At 35.7% G+C, this 17,374-nt stretch overlaps 1 protein-coding gene across 8 annotated transcripts in view; it reads right to left on the minus strand.

Annotated features, from left to right (window-relative positions):
* Positions 1–17,374, minus strand: part of FAM184A (family with sequence similarity 184 member A) — a 103,037-nt gene that overhangs the window by 36,177 nt on the left and 49,486 nt on the right. For all 8 annotated transcript variants that reach the window (XR_005654686.1, XM_039871389.1, XM_039871346.1 and 5 more), the window contains exons 7-9: positions 9,588–9,749; positions 6,413–6,534; positions 5,818–5,968 (exon numbers count right to left, since the gene is read on the minus strand). Coding sequence is in view for 7 of the 8 variants with exons in the window: in XM_039871389.1 (XP_039727323.1) it covers positions 5,818–5,968; positions 6,413–6,534; positions 9,588–9,749 (435 nt within the window). In the remaining variant the exon portion in view is untranslated. The remainder of the gene's footprint in view (positions 1–5,817; positions 5,969–6,412; positions 6,535–9,587; positions 9,750–17,374) is intronic.

Genomic DNA, 17,374 nt, shown 5'->3' on the forward strand with positions numbered 1-17,374 from the left:
AAATCTCAAGAGGAAGAATACTAACAACATAGGTCTTATAAAAGAGAATATAATGTAGTTGAGGTAACGATGTCAATTTTTTTGAATGAAGAGAAATTAAAAACAAACTTCCATATTTACTAGGAAAAACACTGCAAATTAACTTTGAATCTAGGAACTGAATAGGAAGAATGAGGAATAATGGCTGTTGGTTGTTTTTGGTAGACTTTTAATTCCATTGCACATTTCTGAGTAAGCAAAATGGAGTCTTACCTGTTATTCTCTCTCTCTTTTCTAGGTGACTGTTCTCTTTTCTCCATGTACTATTTCTCTTCACTTATCCTGCTTCTTCCCTTGACTTTTCTTTTCCTTACCCCAGTCATCTCCTTCTCCTAGGCTTTAGGCCAAATCTGATGTTTGTTCTACATAATTTCCTACTCTCCTAAATTTCTAGGGAGAAGATTCAGACCCTTCGCTAACCTCCTGTCACTGCTCAGGGCTTCATTAAGGTCTTTGTCCAAGTCAGTTGAGAAGAGATTATTATCCCAGGTTCCTTTCTAGTCCCTCCACCTCAAAATCTGCTTGCCTCTATTCTTCCATTAAAAGGTAGTATTATTGTTACTCATTTAAAACGAGCATAGAAACTGATGAAAATATTTTTTTTCAATAAGCAGAAATATAGTTTCTAAAGAGAGAATTCCCTTTTTCCCAACATCAAACTTCTTAATTTAAGAGTTAAGATATGGAGCTAACAGAGTTAAGAACTGAGCTCTACTGCCAAATTTACCCAACAGTTCCGTGACCTAAACAGCCAAGACCAGTGCTAATAGAATTATAATTGAGAGCCACATGCTTAAGTTTAAATTTTTAGTAGCTATATTTAAAAACAGGTAAAATTATTTTTAGTCACATATTTAACCCAATATATCCAAAACATTATCATCTCAACATGTAATTACATAAAAATTACATATTCTTTTTTTGTACTAAGATTTTGAAATCCAACATATATTTTACATTGACATCTCAGTTTGGATGAACCTCATTTCGAGTGCTCAATGGCCATCTGGGGCTGGTAACTACCGTATTAGACAGCACTGGTCTAGAAATCAGAAGGCGTCTGCAACAGGTCTTAATAAGAAACTGGCTTTTCAGTTGCTCTTGACCAAGAGCATTTATTTTAATGCTCTATTTCTTACTCGTGTCATTGCTCTTTCCTATTTAGTGTAAAAAAGAAATCTAAAATATACTGTGATTTTAAAATCAATACATCTAAAATCAAATTTACCATCTTAACCCCCTCAAACAAGTAGCTCGTTATGACCTTCCTGTCGCAGAGGATGATCTTTCATTATCCTGGCTTATAAATCCCGAGTTAACTTTAACATTTTTTCTCCTTTCTATCAAATTATATGATTTGTTCCTTCCTGGTTTCTCTTGTATTCTCTCTCAGTGAAATAAATTTAATTCAGGTCCTATTTGGGTAGAATGATTTGTACTTCAGATATTGGACAACTTCCACTTTGGTCATCGTGCCTCAGATTTTGTTCACTCTATTTAACAACTGTTGAGTGCTTACTATGTGCCAGGCCCAGTTTAAGCTGCTGGTGTTGCAACAATGAACAATACAAATAAAGATCCAGCTCTCACAGAACTACATTCTAGTAGGGAAGAGAATCAATAGGATGCCATGAAGTAATAAATGTTTTGAAGAAACACAAGGCAGAATGTGGAGACAGTGAATGACGAAGGGTGCTATTTTAGAGAAAGTGATCAAGGAAGATCTTTTTGAAGAGTTAAGATTTGAGCAGAGAACTGCACAAAGTGAAGGAACAAGGCCTGCAGATCTGGAGAAAGCAGGTTCTATGTGGGGGGACTGCCAGATGCAAAGGCCCTGAGACAGATTAAGCTTGGTGTGTGTGTTCCAGGAACTCCAGTAGTCCAGTATGACTGTAAAAAAGGAAGGAAGAGAGGGGCAGGAGATGATGTTGGCCATGTAGCCAGAGGCCAAACCATGAGGTTGCTGCCAGCTATAGTAAGGGTGTGGATTGTATTCCACAGGTGATAGGAAGCCACTGGAAGGTTTGAAGCAGGAGAGAAACATGATCCAACTTAATATTTGAAGAGCCTCACTTTGCCTGGCTGGAAAATAATTTGTAGGTGGTGAGAGTAGAAGCAGAGAGACCAAATAGATTCCAGTGGCAGTACAGGAGAGAACTGCAAGTGCCTTGGAATTAGGGTGGCAGTGGAGGAAGTGGTGAGAAATGGGCAGACGTACTCTGAAGGCAGAGCAGTAGCAGTAGGAAGTTGACTCTATAGCATGGGAGAGACGAGTCAGGGATGGCCGAGCAGTAAATGGATGGTAGTATCTAGGAACAATGGCTCAGAATGAGTGGTGATGGATGAGTGAGTATGTGGTGTGTATTCAAGAGTTCTCTTTCGGATACTTGTTTAGATATTTATATTGAGATGTCTCTATTTCATCCTCACTTCAATATCGCAGCCATATTAAGCTTCCTAAAACAAAATCTTGAACATGTTATTCCCCTATGCATAAACCTTTAATGGAGTTTTACAGCTTATTGAGTGAACTTTGAACTCCTAAGCCTAGAAGCCAAATTTTTTGCAAAGACCTCTCTCCCCAAGTGTCCCCACCTCTTGTTTTTCTGTATTCCTCACAGACCTGGTAAATAAGAGTGCATGCAACAAAATATTTGTTGAATTAATAAAAATATTTGTGTTCGTCCTTCATCCTATTCAAGAGTCACACTAAAGCGGATTTCCTCAATAAAGTCCTTCCCAAACGTATTGACTATATTACTCTGTCTCTACTCTACACTCTTTCCTGATAGTATATTGATGAATGTTTAGTAGCTCTCTGAAAAGCAAAGCTCTGATCTGTAGCATTTGCTAATATTTGTGCTGTAAACACCCCCACCACGGATGACTGCAAATCACCAACATGATGTCCCTGAGTACAGAGTTGGAAAGACGTGCGCACAATTGTCTATTGTGATCTGGTAGGAGCCAGTTCCAGCATACCAGTGCTCTTACAGTACAAACTGGCTGGGTCATTTATAAAGTCACTTACTGCACAGTGACTTTTATTGTAGGTGTCTGTATACATATCTTCTGTTAGATTGTAAATTTGTGAAGGATAAAAGCTGTGTCATATACATGGCTATTAACCAGCTAAATGACATTGGCGTCACAAAGTTCAAACAAGAGAGTCATATCTAAACTATAACATTCCAATTCTGTGTCTGAATGATCTGTGTATTGCCCAAATTTCTCAGTCCACTGTTCTGAATGAGAGTATTGGAATATGAAGTCATCATATTGGAACCAAAATAAAATTTGCCTTGAAAAAGGAATATATAATGGTATTTTAGGATCATGAATAAGAACTACGATCACAATGGCCTCTATATAATTGCTTCCCTTTAGACAGAGTTGAAAAATAAGAATGTAGGTCTTCCGCTTTAAAGAATTCTAATGTACACACCAATAAGCCCGGGATAATTAATTAGTTTTGGACTAAAGTGTAATAGTCATTGGTAAAGAAAAAAAATGAACACAGTGAAATATTAAAAGAAAACTGAAGATATGAAATTAGACTCCAATTGGAGCCCAGAATGAAAATAACAGCTTTTGGAAAATGAAATGCTTATGCTTTTCCATTTTTTGTCAGGTAAGCCATGAAGGTTAGTTTAAATCAAATTTAACTCTCCAGAGTTTAAAATTCACATAAAAGACAAATTATATTATTTCTTCTTTGCTCCAAGTAGGATAAAATAAAGGTAAGTTAAGGCACAAAACGGGGGTCAGGGCTGGGATGGAGGGTATAAGGAATGGGGTTTAGCACGAGCCAGGCAAGTGGAAAGTGGTAGTGCAGGCATCAGAGCACAGGCGCTAGGAATCCATCCAAAAGAGTTATGAAAACAAGATCCAAAGGGCCAAGGAGGAGGGGTCCTTTGTCCATAACTAAGTTCCATTAAAAAGACCACTATGATTTTTTGACATCTCATACGTCTGGAAAGAGTGAAACCTTGCTAACACAATACCCGCTTCCACCTTAATGTGGAATGCTTTGTTCAGTTATTTCCTTAACTTTCTTCAGGTACAGACAATGCCGGAGTACGAAAGCTATTGCTAGTTTATCTACAGTGATGGGTATGCCCTATATATTTTAGAAGTGGAGAGAAAGGAAGATACTATAATTCAAGAAATGGCTGATGGCACAAAACAGCACAGAAAAGTTCTGCTTTGTAGGCAGTTAATTGCTGGTTATCTTGACATTTTTGGTTAATCAGCATTGAAAACTGATTTAAAAATTCTTTCTGTAAAGCTGTTAAAATGTAATTGGAACCAATATGCAATAAATTATTTTATAACACATAGAACTAGATAGAACAAGACGCAAAGCACTATGTTCTCTCAGGAATGAACAATGTAGAATAGACAACCCCTCTCCCTGCCTAAAAAAAGAAGAAAAAGAAAGCATGGATGAAATCTGACAACTGAATATGATATAGATTAAATGAATAATGAATAAAATAACAATAGAAAATAGGTGGGAGAAGTGGTGGGCCCTCTTTACAGACAAAAAATGTCTAAGTTTAATACTTTCTGATTGAAAAACAAGCCAGACCTTTAAGGATGTTTTTCAGTTTTATCATATAATTGAACGGGTTAAATCTTCCTAGGTACAGAAGATCACAGGGGAGTGGTGCCACTGTATGCAGTGACATCTGTCCTTTTCAGTGCCTAAGGGATGCCTGGCTTCTAGTGAAGAGCTTTTTCCTGTTCTTATTTTTGTCTGTGTTTCAAAAGTTCAAATTTATTCACAAAAGCTCACATGTATACACGTGTATGTATATTCCTTTTTCAGAATAACATAAATTATTATGAAATACCAGACACAAATTGGCAGGCCCCCAGTACTCCTGAAAGACACTGCATGTGAACCTATGTAACAAATTGTCTTACCCCCCAAAAAAATCTGTTATTTGGAAGTTCATCGTGATCACAAATAGAAAGATAATAGTGGATTTCTAGCACGAAATTACTGAGCTCCTTCTCGTCCAAGTTCTGCACTGGCTGATTGACTGGTGACTCATGCAGGCAGTCCTACTTAATTACTGGCTTTGCAGGAGAATGCTAAGAATTCATAAATTTAGAAGTTGTGTAAATGAGTAAAAATGTGCATATTCTCTTAATTATAGTGATAAATGCTCTGGAAAAAAAGCAAGCATGACATAAGAAGACAAAGTTAGGCATACCACCACCTTTTGTTTATGTCATTTCGAAGCATAACAGGCAACATCTGCTGATGAGAAAGACATAAATCGCTCATTTCTGGTAAGTGGTTTTAGGCAATCAGGATATAAGTAATAAATTTTACCTTTTGTTTCCCAAATGGTATCTACTGGCTTGAGAAAAAATTTTATACTTTCAAAAAATAGGTAACTTTTCCATTTAAAATCTCTAATGTGTTCAGTTCAAATATTCAATCAAAAAAACTGTAAATTCTTCTCAGTATTTAAGACTGTATGTATAAAATAATTATTTAACACAATTCATAAGTTTATAAATATGTCTCCTTGATTTTATACATCTAAAAAATTTTAGGACGCACTCTTCTAGTTGCTAGATGGGATGCTGCCCAATTCACAAATCGCTTAATTAAAGCCAATTAGATCTTCAAAAAAAATTTAAGTTTGCTTTATGAAAAATAACAAAATACAGTGAATTAACATACATGTTTTATAATACTTTCCTAGCCAAAGCATGCCAAGGAAAATGAAACTTCGTAAGGTACAGACTATTACTAATTACCTGGCTTAAGAGGTCTTCTACTTTCTTCTGCCATGAATCCCTGGCTGCATTTTTCTCTCGCTCTTTTAACTGCAAAAGCTGAGACATTGCTGACTTCTTATCCTCTTCATGTTGAAGCCTTAACTCTTCACGAAGTTTAGAACACTCTTGTCTAAAATAAGACAAATGCATTTACTTTTTAAAGAGAATTATTTTTCTCAATAACTGTAGAATAATTGTTTACATGTTTTCTAAGCATTCAATTAATCCTTAAAAGTCAACTCAGAGTAAGAGTTATTTTCTAGTTAGCGCTATAAGCTAAATTGTAACTTACCCAAAATTACAGATTTATCAGTTTATCAATAGCAGAATAAGCACTAGAACAAATTAGTCTTCTGACCTCAGGTTAGTACTCTGCCTATTTTATATTCCAGGAAGTGAAATCAGAAAAAGTAATCTGTATTCAAGTGAAAAAAAAAAAAAAAAAGAATTCCAATTTCTCTTCCATCTAATCATGGGAAAAATTCATCAACAGTAATACAATATAAGCCATAGAACAGAAAATCATTTTCTGCATATCTGTATTCATAAGATTACATTACAGAGTAAAATGTACCTAAGGTTTTCGGTCCATTTTATTTCTAAGTCGTGGGCCATTTTGTCCACTCTGAGCTTCTCCTCTTCTTTCACAGCAGCAAGTGTTTCTTCATGCTGTTGCCTTTCCTGTTCCAGCTCACCCTGGAGAATAAAAACTTTTCAGTGAACACTATTCTTCACAAGCAAAGTCACTGCTGGTTATTTCAAGTAAGCAGAGTGCTTGCACTATAACTTTTAAATTCCTACAGCACAGTAATTGATAGTGCTATCTATGACAATTACTTGAGATTTTCTGACAATAAAATATACGGTACGCATTTTATATCTTAAATGCCCTTGTCCAAAGTGTCTTTTATTAAAATTTATAATTTAAAACATTATTTTAAATAGTTTATAGTCAGCATAATTAATAATCTTAACTAAACTTCCCATATCGTGTATCTATTATTCAATTATTCCCATATCGTGTATCTATTATTCAATTCAATTCCCATATCGTGTATCTATTATTCAATTATCTTCACAATGTATACACATTACAAATTCATTCATATTCATATTCAAAAGTATGCTATTCAAAGCTTAAGCATTACAGCATCATAATCGTTGACATGATTAAAATAATTATGAGAAATTTAGGCAACTGAGTATCTTTATTATATAACTTCAAACCAGTGGTCCATGTCTTTAGTGTTACAGTCATATGATACGATATACATGAAATCTCTCTAGATTAGCATAAATCAAGTGGTTCTCCAGAGCCTGGGGCTGGAGGTGACCTTTTTGGACAACACTGGCAACCATCGGTCCCTGACAGCAGCGTAACTATTCTTAGGGTACGAGAGAAGACTGGATGACAGTTCATGCTTCTGTTATCACAATGACCCTTTCTGGATCACCCACTGGCTTGCTGCATGTGACAGAGCAGTTGTTGAGGGGTGCATCCCAGATTAATGGTAAAGAAGCAAGTCACTGTGGACACTACCCTTCAACATTGTTGACCTGGCTATTAAGCATCAAATACTGAAAAGTGAATTTGGCCATCTTAGCCAAGTGTCCTTTTCACTAAGTGCTCTGTCTCTAGGAACTATTTTTTCCACCAAGGTAGCATTAAATGGAGTAGAATTACTTAAAGTATTCTTCTTTTACTGAATGCCAATCACCTTATTAGACATTACTGGGGTAAGAGGTTTAAAAACAACAACAACAACAACAAAAAAAAAAACCTCTTGCTCTTAAGGAACTTACTCAAAGTTGTGGTAAACTGTGATGCAGCACCTATGTTTTCTCACATAAAACTGTCCAGCAGAACAGAAAATGAACAGTTGATATAGTTTTGCTTAAAAATTTTATTATGTTCTACAGTTGATGGAAGAACAATATAAAGATGAGCAAGGACCTTAAAGAACTCAAATTGAATCCATAAGTCTAATTCTCAGTGCCAGGATGGGGGGTGGAGAGGGAAAGGCAACCAGGAGAAAATGCCCTGAAGGCATGAAACGCACCCAAGCCGGGGCCATAGAACCTCCATGGTGCCGAATCACAACCATCTATGTCCTATCAACATTTGTTAGAAGTATCTCAACTGTTTATTTTTAAGTACATTTTTACTACTTTATATTTTTGTTAAAGCATAGTTGACATGCAATAGTATATTAGATTCGGGTATACAACAGAGTGATTCAATATTTACACATATACTTTAGAAAATGATCACGATGATGTCTAGTAATTTCTGTCACCATATTTACTACCTTAAGATATAATTTTTGTTATTTTTGACAATGGAAAAAACACCTCTTAATTCAGCTGACTCTGCTTTATGCCGCAGAATGCCATAAATGAGGTTATAGTCAATATGTTTGGTAATGTACCAAGCTGTGCACTATACCAGCTCTAAATTCCAACCTATTACTTGTTACAAATTAACACCCATATCACATAGTGACTAGGGACAAGTAAACAGAAGAGAAAGGAGATTCAAAGAGAATCAAATAATCTGTTTATTTTGTCACAGAATTTCAAAACAATGTAATTAGTATTCAAAGTTTTATGTATATATAAAATATAATTATATTTTAGATAAAATGTAAGTAAAATTATATATGTGTACCATACACAAACTACATCCCCTAGTTTCTTGTTAACATGTAGCTTTTGAAATATCAATACTAAGCTAAAAAAATAAAATAAAATTTCACATATTAAATAAAAACAACATTTACTGAATGCTCACTATTTTGCTAAGCACTGTGCTACAAATGTTTTATCTCATTTAATTACTACAGGAGTGGTGTGAAGTATATTATTATTCCCGACCCCTCCAGCGTTGTTCGGATGAGAAAATTGAGGCTTAGAATAAGTACCGTGCTGAAAGTTACACACTAAGTCAGAGATCCAAATTCACACTCGACCGGTATGACTTCAGAGCTCATATTCTAAATCACCTCTCTGAAAGAAAAAGAACTTCCTGACTAGTTTTATGTATTCTTTGCTTTACTCTCTCTAAGGCCGTCTAAATATTTGCTCTGATCCATAACAATGGAAGGAGAAAAACAAAGCCTTTTGGAGGAAATACGTAGTCACAGAGAATCACTTAGTTGCTATACATGAGAGTTCCAACTCTTATCAGTAAAATAACTGTGCCTACTAATTATGCTCGGTTGAACTGTGACCCCAATATATATGTGGAGGTCCTAATCCCCCAGCACCTCAGAATGTGACCTTATTTGGAAATAAGGTCAGTGCAGATGTTAATTAGTTAAGCTGAGGTCATACCAGAGTAGGGGAGCCCTTAATCCATTATGACTGGTGTCCTTATAGGAAGATGTGAGAACACAGAAAGAATGCCATATGAAGACAGAGGAAGAGATTGAAATTATGCTGCTATAAAATAAGGAATGCTTGGAGCTACTATGAGCTGGAAAAGGCAAGGAAGGATCTTCCCTTAGAGGTTTAAGAGGGAACATAGCCCTGACAACACCTTGGTTTGGGACTTCCAGCTTCAAGAACTGTGAGAGAGTAAATTCCTGTTGTTTTAAGCCACTCAATTTGAGGTACCTTCTTCCGGCATCCCTAGGAAACGAATACACTAATTATACGCAATGTGATGTTTACAATAACCTTTAAGCAAAATAACTAAATTATATTTTTACCTTGTTGATGTTTAGATTACAGGAAGATTATGAAATTACCTCAACATTTAATAGAACATCCTTGGTCTCCTTCAGCCTGCCTTTAGTCAAGTCAAGCTCATTTTGAAGTCTTTCTTGGGAGTCCTGAAGACTAGCAATGAGTCCTTCCGCAGAGCCCAGACCTTGTTCACTTTTCCTTACCAGATCCTGGAGGCGGCCAATCTGCAAGTAAGTAGAGTACTTTTAATACATCTCATTGTAGTTCACTAGCAGAAATTACATTTGTTTTCTAAAAGTCTTATCTTTAGTTGTAATTTATTAAATGGATCTTTGCTGATGAATCTGGAAGCAGCAAATAATCATGATGGCCTTCATCTGCTGGTTTTTGAAAAGCCCTCCTTATTCATGACTTCCTTTTACCATGACAACCATGTACATAAATGGAGACACCTCAAGCTCCCGGGTTCACAAGGATTTCCTGGTTCTATCACATAATCAAGCACCTGTAAAGAGTGATGGACGCAATATAGCAAAGTTTGAGGAAAATATTTTTTGATAAGAATATTTTTTAAACGGCTCTTTGAAAAACAATTACTTATATTTCATACGAGCCCAGTTCTCTGGCTATTTATAAAGGTGATAGATTCAGGTCAATATTGCTAAGCTAGTAAATGTATCATAAATTAGAGTAAGTTGTGATTTCCATGTTTCCATAAAACATGTCTCATAAAATTGTTGAGTTTCTACACTCTTGAAATTAGAAACTAATAATTTATTAAATAAACAGATCCATAATTATGAGAACTAAAATCAGTAAATGAAGTACTTAAGGTCAGCGGACTCCAACCCTTTTGGCACCAGGGACTGGTGCTCCTGTGAGAAGCTAATGCCTAATGATCTGAGGTAGAGCTGAGGTGGCAATATGAACACTGGGGAGCAGCTACAAATCCTAGGAAAATACCATGAAGTAAAAATTTCATTTTTATATAACTGCCGAGCCTATCAAAACTACAAAAATGAAACCTAGTAATTTAAAAATAAATACGGACATCACAAAGAACACTGAGCATTCTCCTTCAACCCCCTCTCTGACTCACAATTCCCTCCCCTCACCTTCCCACATGTGGCCCTCCTGTTCCTTTTCCATACAGATACATGCTGATACTGTATATGTACATGATGAACAATTCTTGTAGTGGTACATCTTGTTAATATCTTTAATAAATGAGCAGGGCAGCTTCTCATTTTCTCTGTGCTTTGAAATAGTTTCATAGCAAAGATTCACCTGTTCCTTAAAAATTTAGTAAAATTCATCCACTAAGCCTCTCTAAATATGTGTTGAACTATTTAATTTCTTTCATGGTTATAACTGGTTTGGTCATGTTGTTTGTCTACTTTGAGTCATTTTAAAAATTTCATTTTCATACAAAGATATATTTTTTCCCAATTTTTAAAAATTTACTAGCATACATACAGTATTCATTTCATTTACATGTTTTAAAATGTTCTCTGTCACTGTATCTATATCCCCTTTCTCTATTCAATATTGCTTGTTTGTATCTTTTCTACTTTTGATCTGGTTTGCCATAGTATATATTATAGTAGTGGGTGAATGAATGTAAGGAAAGCGTCTGTAACAAACTTGAAAGAGCAATGAACTTAGCAGAAAAATCTAGTTTCAAGTTCTGGGTCTGCCCTTGTAAAATAGGAGTAATAATGTACCTCAGAATTATTATAATTAAATTCAAGGATATATGGGAATAATATACCTCAGAATTATTATAATTAAATTCAAGGATATATGGGAAAAGATTCTTTAACCAAAAAGCAACATACAAATATTAGGTACTAATCACTAAGGAAGGGACACCCAAATTTATCATAAACCAGAAAATTTTCTATAAACCAGAAAATTTTCAGATAAGAATTACATGTAGAAAAGCAATACATGAAAACACTTATAAAGAACAGTATTAGAGTTACTATATAAATAAATAGAGGGTCTATTCAGGAAACTAAGAATCTAGACAGAATGTTTATTTAACTAGGCAAAAACTTCAAAATTCTGCACAATTAAATATAAGCAAATAAGTGATGAACATAAATGATTAAAGTTTGTTTTCTAAAACATAATAAAAATAAATATGAGTGCAACATATCTGTTGTCTCCCAATATCAAAATCTCCTGTTGTCAATTGGGGAATCCATCCTGCTTCCGTTTCGGTCCACATGGTCTCAGTGGGACTTTGACCAGAACTCCAGGATTGAAGAGCTTCATCAAAGTGTAAACTAATAAGGTTGTCTCATTCTGTTGGCCACAGGAATTGGTTCAGGGGCAGGCTCATGATGTAAGCTTATCTACTCACAGCGATCTCAGGATTTTTAAAGGAGTTCCTTTACAAAAAAAATGTATTTTTCCAGTTGCACATGTACTAAGGAAATATATGATTAACGCATGAGGTCAACAGAAAGAGAGCAAATCCCATTCAACAGAAAAAGAGAAAGTGAGTTCCAGTGTCAACAATTTCAGTTCTGAATCTGGTTGTGCTTGATGCTAACATTACCCTTAGACTTTTTAGTCACCTGATTTAATACAGTTCTGTAGGCCAGTTTGAACTGGGATTTCTGCCATGGGCAACAGAGATCAGTATTCAGATTCCCCTTGAGAACGTGAACATTTAGGTTGTACAGGGAAGTTGAAACCTCCCGGAGTATCTATCCACGCTGTTCTTCTCTAATCCATTCTCCTTGCAGCATAAGAGTTGTTTTTTAATAAATTAAAAATATAGACAGACACAGGTGTAAGCCATGCTCCCAAGTAAGCAGCCACATATTTTAATGAGCATCTTCCACATGCTTCCTGTTTCCCTTAGGATAACATCCGAAAACTTCCGTGGGGCTTCCCAGGCCTCCATAGGATAGCCCCCGTCTCTCTCCAGCCTTGGCTTGGCAACTCTTCACCTCCTTGGACTTTACATTCATTGGGAGGAAGAATGGCACATGGTTAGGAACTGAGTTCTGAAATCATACCACCTGGACTGGAATTCTGGCTTTACCCACTTACTATGTGTCTTTGGCAAGTTACATAAGGACTTAGGAAAGATTATATAAAACGATGCCTGGGACATAGTAAGAACTAAATAAATTATTATTATAGTTGCTAACACACTCCATCTATACTGGCATCCCTCCAATTCCTAGAAACTTCTCATGCCTTGGGGCCCTTGCATAAGCTTTCCTCAGTTTTTTCTTGTGGCAAACCTCTGTTAATCACTTATCATTTTATAATATGCATATGACTTGCAATTACTGTTTTCCATATCTGTCTCTCCAGAATGCTAGGGACCATGCCTGACTTATTCACCACTGTACCCACAGAGCCTAACACAATGCTTTGGTACCTAATATTGAATAAATGCATGAGTCAATAACAGAAAAAGTTCAGATATTCTTACTAGCAATTAAGATGAAATAAAAATCTTTTTATCTCAATCTATAGGTATTTGAGTCCTAAACAGACCTTCATTGCCTTCACTTTATTGACCTTGTATTGTACCAGGGCGGCTGTTAGGCCATATGACACCTCTTGGCACGAGGAGGTAATCCCCTCAGGCCTGGTAGCAGCCCCAGAGCATGGAAAGAGGAGCAAAGATGCTTCTGTGTGAACTAGAAAAAATATTCCTCTTCCTCTAGGCAGACAGCTTTCTGTGGAAATTTATTGTACGTAAATTTCTTGTACGTAAACAGTGAAATTTTGTCAGTAATCTTTAATTATTTGCTTATAGTAAATCCACAGAAATGAAACTGCTGAGTAAAAACACATGCCCATCTTTAAAGCTTTTAAATATGCTGCTAAATTCCTTTCTAGGAAAATTGTACTATTTTATATTTCCATCAGCAGCTTTGAGTGCTTTTTCTTTACTCTTATCAACACTGCATGGCCTCACTTCATTTTTTTATCATTGTTAATTTTATGGTAATGGAAATAGAATCTCATTGATATCATTTCCAGTTTTTAAATTACAGTGATATTAAAATATTTTCATGTTTTTTAGCTTATTGGAAAAATTAGAATGTCTGTATTTTTCTTATTATTTTATATACTCTTAAGGTATGAAAGACATGAATTTTTGTTACTCATAAAATTGGCAACTACTTATTCCACCCCTCCCAGTTTTCCTCTCTCTTAATTTTCCTTACGGAGTTTTGATAAACAGGTTTTAGTTTAGCTTTACTGTACAAATATTCTACATTTTTAATTCATGACTTGGCCACCATGTCTCAAAAGGCCTTCTTTGTCCTAAGGTTTGTCACCCATATTTTCATATTTTATACACATTAACTTTCATGATTTGATATTACATTTCAATCCTTAGCCCATCTGGAACTTTTTTTTGGTACAAGGTTGAAGAAGGAACCTAACTTCACTTTCCTCTCCTCTTCCATTTTGTTTTTGTTTTTTCTATTTCTATTTTTCGATTAGAGTTGACATTCAATATTATTTTATATTAGTTTCAGGTATACAGCATAGTGGTTAGACATTTATATAATTTACAAAATGAATCCCCCAATTAAGTCTAGTACCACACCTGGCACTACACGTAGTTATTAAAACATTATTGCCTATACTCCCTCTGCTGTACTTCATATCCCAGTGACTATTTTGTAACTACCAATTTGTCCTTTTCCATTCACATATAGTCTTAAAAGAGCAGTGTCATCCACTATGATTTAATCACACCTAATAACTCTAGCTTCCATCCTACTTTTCTATTAAAACTGTAGAAAGGGCCTCAGAGAATGCTTGATTCAGGTCTCATACTCTGACTTCTAAGCACTGTGTGACATTGTGAAGCACTTTCTCCCTCTTATATATAGTATCTGCTCTCTTGGTTTTCTGGTATCCTTAATCCTCGTTCTCATGCTTCTGATTTCTCCTTCTCACTTTCCCTGGCTCTAAAAAATCAATATTGGTGCTCTTCTTTGTTATCAGCAATTGGTTCTCATTAGCTACCATGGGTGAGGTCTTCTACTTCAGTGGCTTTAAGGGCTACCTACTTTAGCTCCAAGCCTGAACTCTCTCAGTTCCAGCTTAGATGTCTTGCTATCACCTCAAAGTCAGCATATCCAAACAATGCAGTGTCTTGCCATTCCAGTATATTTTTCCTTCTATAATTCCTATCTTCCAAAAATGGCATCATTATCTGTCCAAATACTTGAGCTAAACACTTGAGTCACTTTCTACCACTCACCATATCAAGTCTTATAAATTTGATTTTTTAAATAATCCTCTCCACTACCAGTTTTACCTTCCTACTCAGGATGCTAATCATCTCTTGCCTGTACTAATGTAATAGTATCTTAAGTCATCTAACCAACTCTAATCACCAACCCCCTCCACACACAATTCATCCTACTGCCACCAGGGTTCTTTTTCTATGACCATCTGATAGTGTGGTAGTTGCTCCTCTGTTGCTATCACTCCATCATCAGGATAAATTCCACAATTTCTCACGGAAGAAGATTCCCTCGTAACTTAACTTCAACTTTCCTTTTTACCAAATGTATCCTATGGTCAAGTGCAGTAGTTCTTAACTGGGGCCAAGTTTGCCTCCAGAGATAGTATCTAGAGACAGTTTTGGTTGTTACAACCAGAGGGGAAGGGACGGAGTGCACTACTGGCATGCAGTGGGTAGAGGCCAGGGATACTACTAAACATTCTAAAGGATCATCTGGTTCAAAACTGTCAACAGTGCTGAGGCTGAGAGATACTGAACTTTCTATGGTTCACTGAGACGTTATAACTTGTTACCAACATGACTGTACTTCCGTTATCCCCCATATCCACCTTATCTTTCGTCATTACTAAATCTGGCAAATTTATACTCGCCTTTCAAAGACCCATATCACATATCATCTCCCATATCACATTTTTAAATTCCTTTCAAAGACCCATATCACATACCATCTCCCATATCACATTTTTAAATTCTCCAGTGTCATGTTCTCCAGAGCTTTTATGAACCCTTATAGTTAGGGATCCTCCTCTAGACTCTGAAAATATATTTATCGCTGAATCATCATAGTCACTTGAAATTATGAGTTCCTTGACATTTTCTCAAAGTAGCCCTACCACCTACGAGATATCATACAGTCAATAAATGTTTCTTAAATCATAAAACTATGCATGTATTACTGATGTTACTGGACTCTAGTTCCAATTTTTCTGGAGACTAATCTAGTAATAAGTAATGAGAGCTATAAAATTATCCCTACTCTTTGGCCCAGTAATTTAATTTAGGGCAAGAGCTAGATAAAAAGAAAAAAAATTAAAAGAACAAAAGTATTTATAGACCTGATAATTTATCCACTTACCAGTATTAAAAAAAAAAAAAAAAAGCCCTGACAAACAAGGTTGAGAGAAGGCCCTTCTAACATCCCTGCTCCTGAGGGTCTCAGGTGCACAGCTTAAATACACTTTGGTGGGTCACTGATCAGGACACAGAACTGGCCTTCAGAAAACTCCATCTTGCTACTCTTTGAATGATAATACCCTTCCCTTAAATAAGAGGGTGAAACTCCTTAAAATAATCGCTATTTATAATTTTTAAAAATTTAAAATATAAATGTTCAACAGAGAAAATGTTTAAGAAACTATAGTAAAGATATATGATGGAACACTATATGAATACTTTAAATGACTAATACAAAGACAAAGTTAATAAATGGAAATAGTATATGGAATGAAGTTTTGTAAATCAAGTATACAAAGCATTTGTAACTACAGATCATAAGTGAATTAAAATGCACATATACATATTAAATGCTATCAGAAAATCTGGAATTTTAGAAAAAATCTGCATGTTCTCTTTTTTTTAATGTTCAACTTCATAAAGAGCAATACTCAGAAATTTTAGTACCTACCAATCAATGACTCTGAATGACGAATATTACAGATTCCAGAACAGAGTAAGAGACTCAATCACTGTTTTCTAAATCATGGCAATAAATATCCTGTATGTCTCCTGTGACTTGAATGCTGGTGCACCCTCTACAGGAGTCAGAGAAATGAGTTACTTGCTCGTTATAATAGGCAGAATTCTAAGACGACAACTCTCTGACCCTCAGTTTTCCTGGAACCTATTAATATGATGGGATATCACTCCCATGATTGTGTTACATTGTTTAGCAATAGGGATCTTGCCGATGTAATCAAGGTCCTTGAGTAGCTGACTTTAAGGTAATTAAAAGGGAGACTATTGTGTTAGAGCCTGACCTAATCAGGTGAGTCCCTAAAAGAAGTGAGAGAAATTCAAAGCCACATTTTAAAACCTAAAATGAATATTAGGTTTTCCTGCTAGCCTTGAAAGAATAAACTGCTATGTTATAAAAGGAGGCAGCCATGTAGCAAGGGCTTAAAGAGGGATTCTAGGAGTTGAGAGCAGTTTCTGGCCAACAGCTAGCAAGAAAACAGGGACCTCAGTCATAGAGCCACAAGGAAGTAAATTCTGACTACAACCAGTGAGCTTGAAAGAAGGCCCTGCACATCACATGGAACTGTAACCTTGGTTGTCACCTTGATTTCAGCCTTGTGAGATCCTGAGCAGAGGACCCAGCTAACCCAAACTTGGACTCCTGCCCCACAAAATTGTGAGATAATAAACAGGTGTTGTTTTAAGCCACTAAGTTTTGTGGAACTTGTTACATAGCAACAGAAAACTAATACTCTTATTTATTTATAGGAAGTTTAGTTTTCAATGATGAGTTTTATGCATTCAACAAATATTTCATTCACAAATATTTACTGATCTGCTACCATGTGTCAGGCAGAATATCAACAGTAATAT

Source organism: Pteropus medius, unplaced genomic scaffold, assembly GCF_902729225.1.
Source record: "Pteropus medius unplaced genomic scaffold, Ma_sr-lr_union100, whole genome shotgun sequence".
In the NCBI taxonomy this organism is placed as follows: domain Eukaryota; kingdom Metazoa; phylum Chordata; class Mammalia; order Chiroptera; family Pteropodidae; genus Pteropus; species Pteropus medius.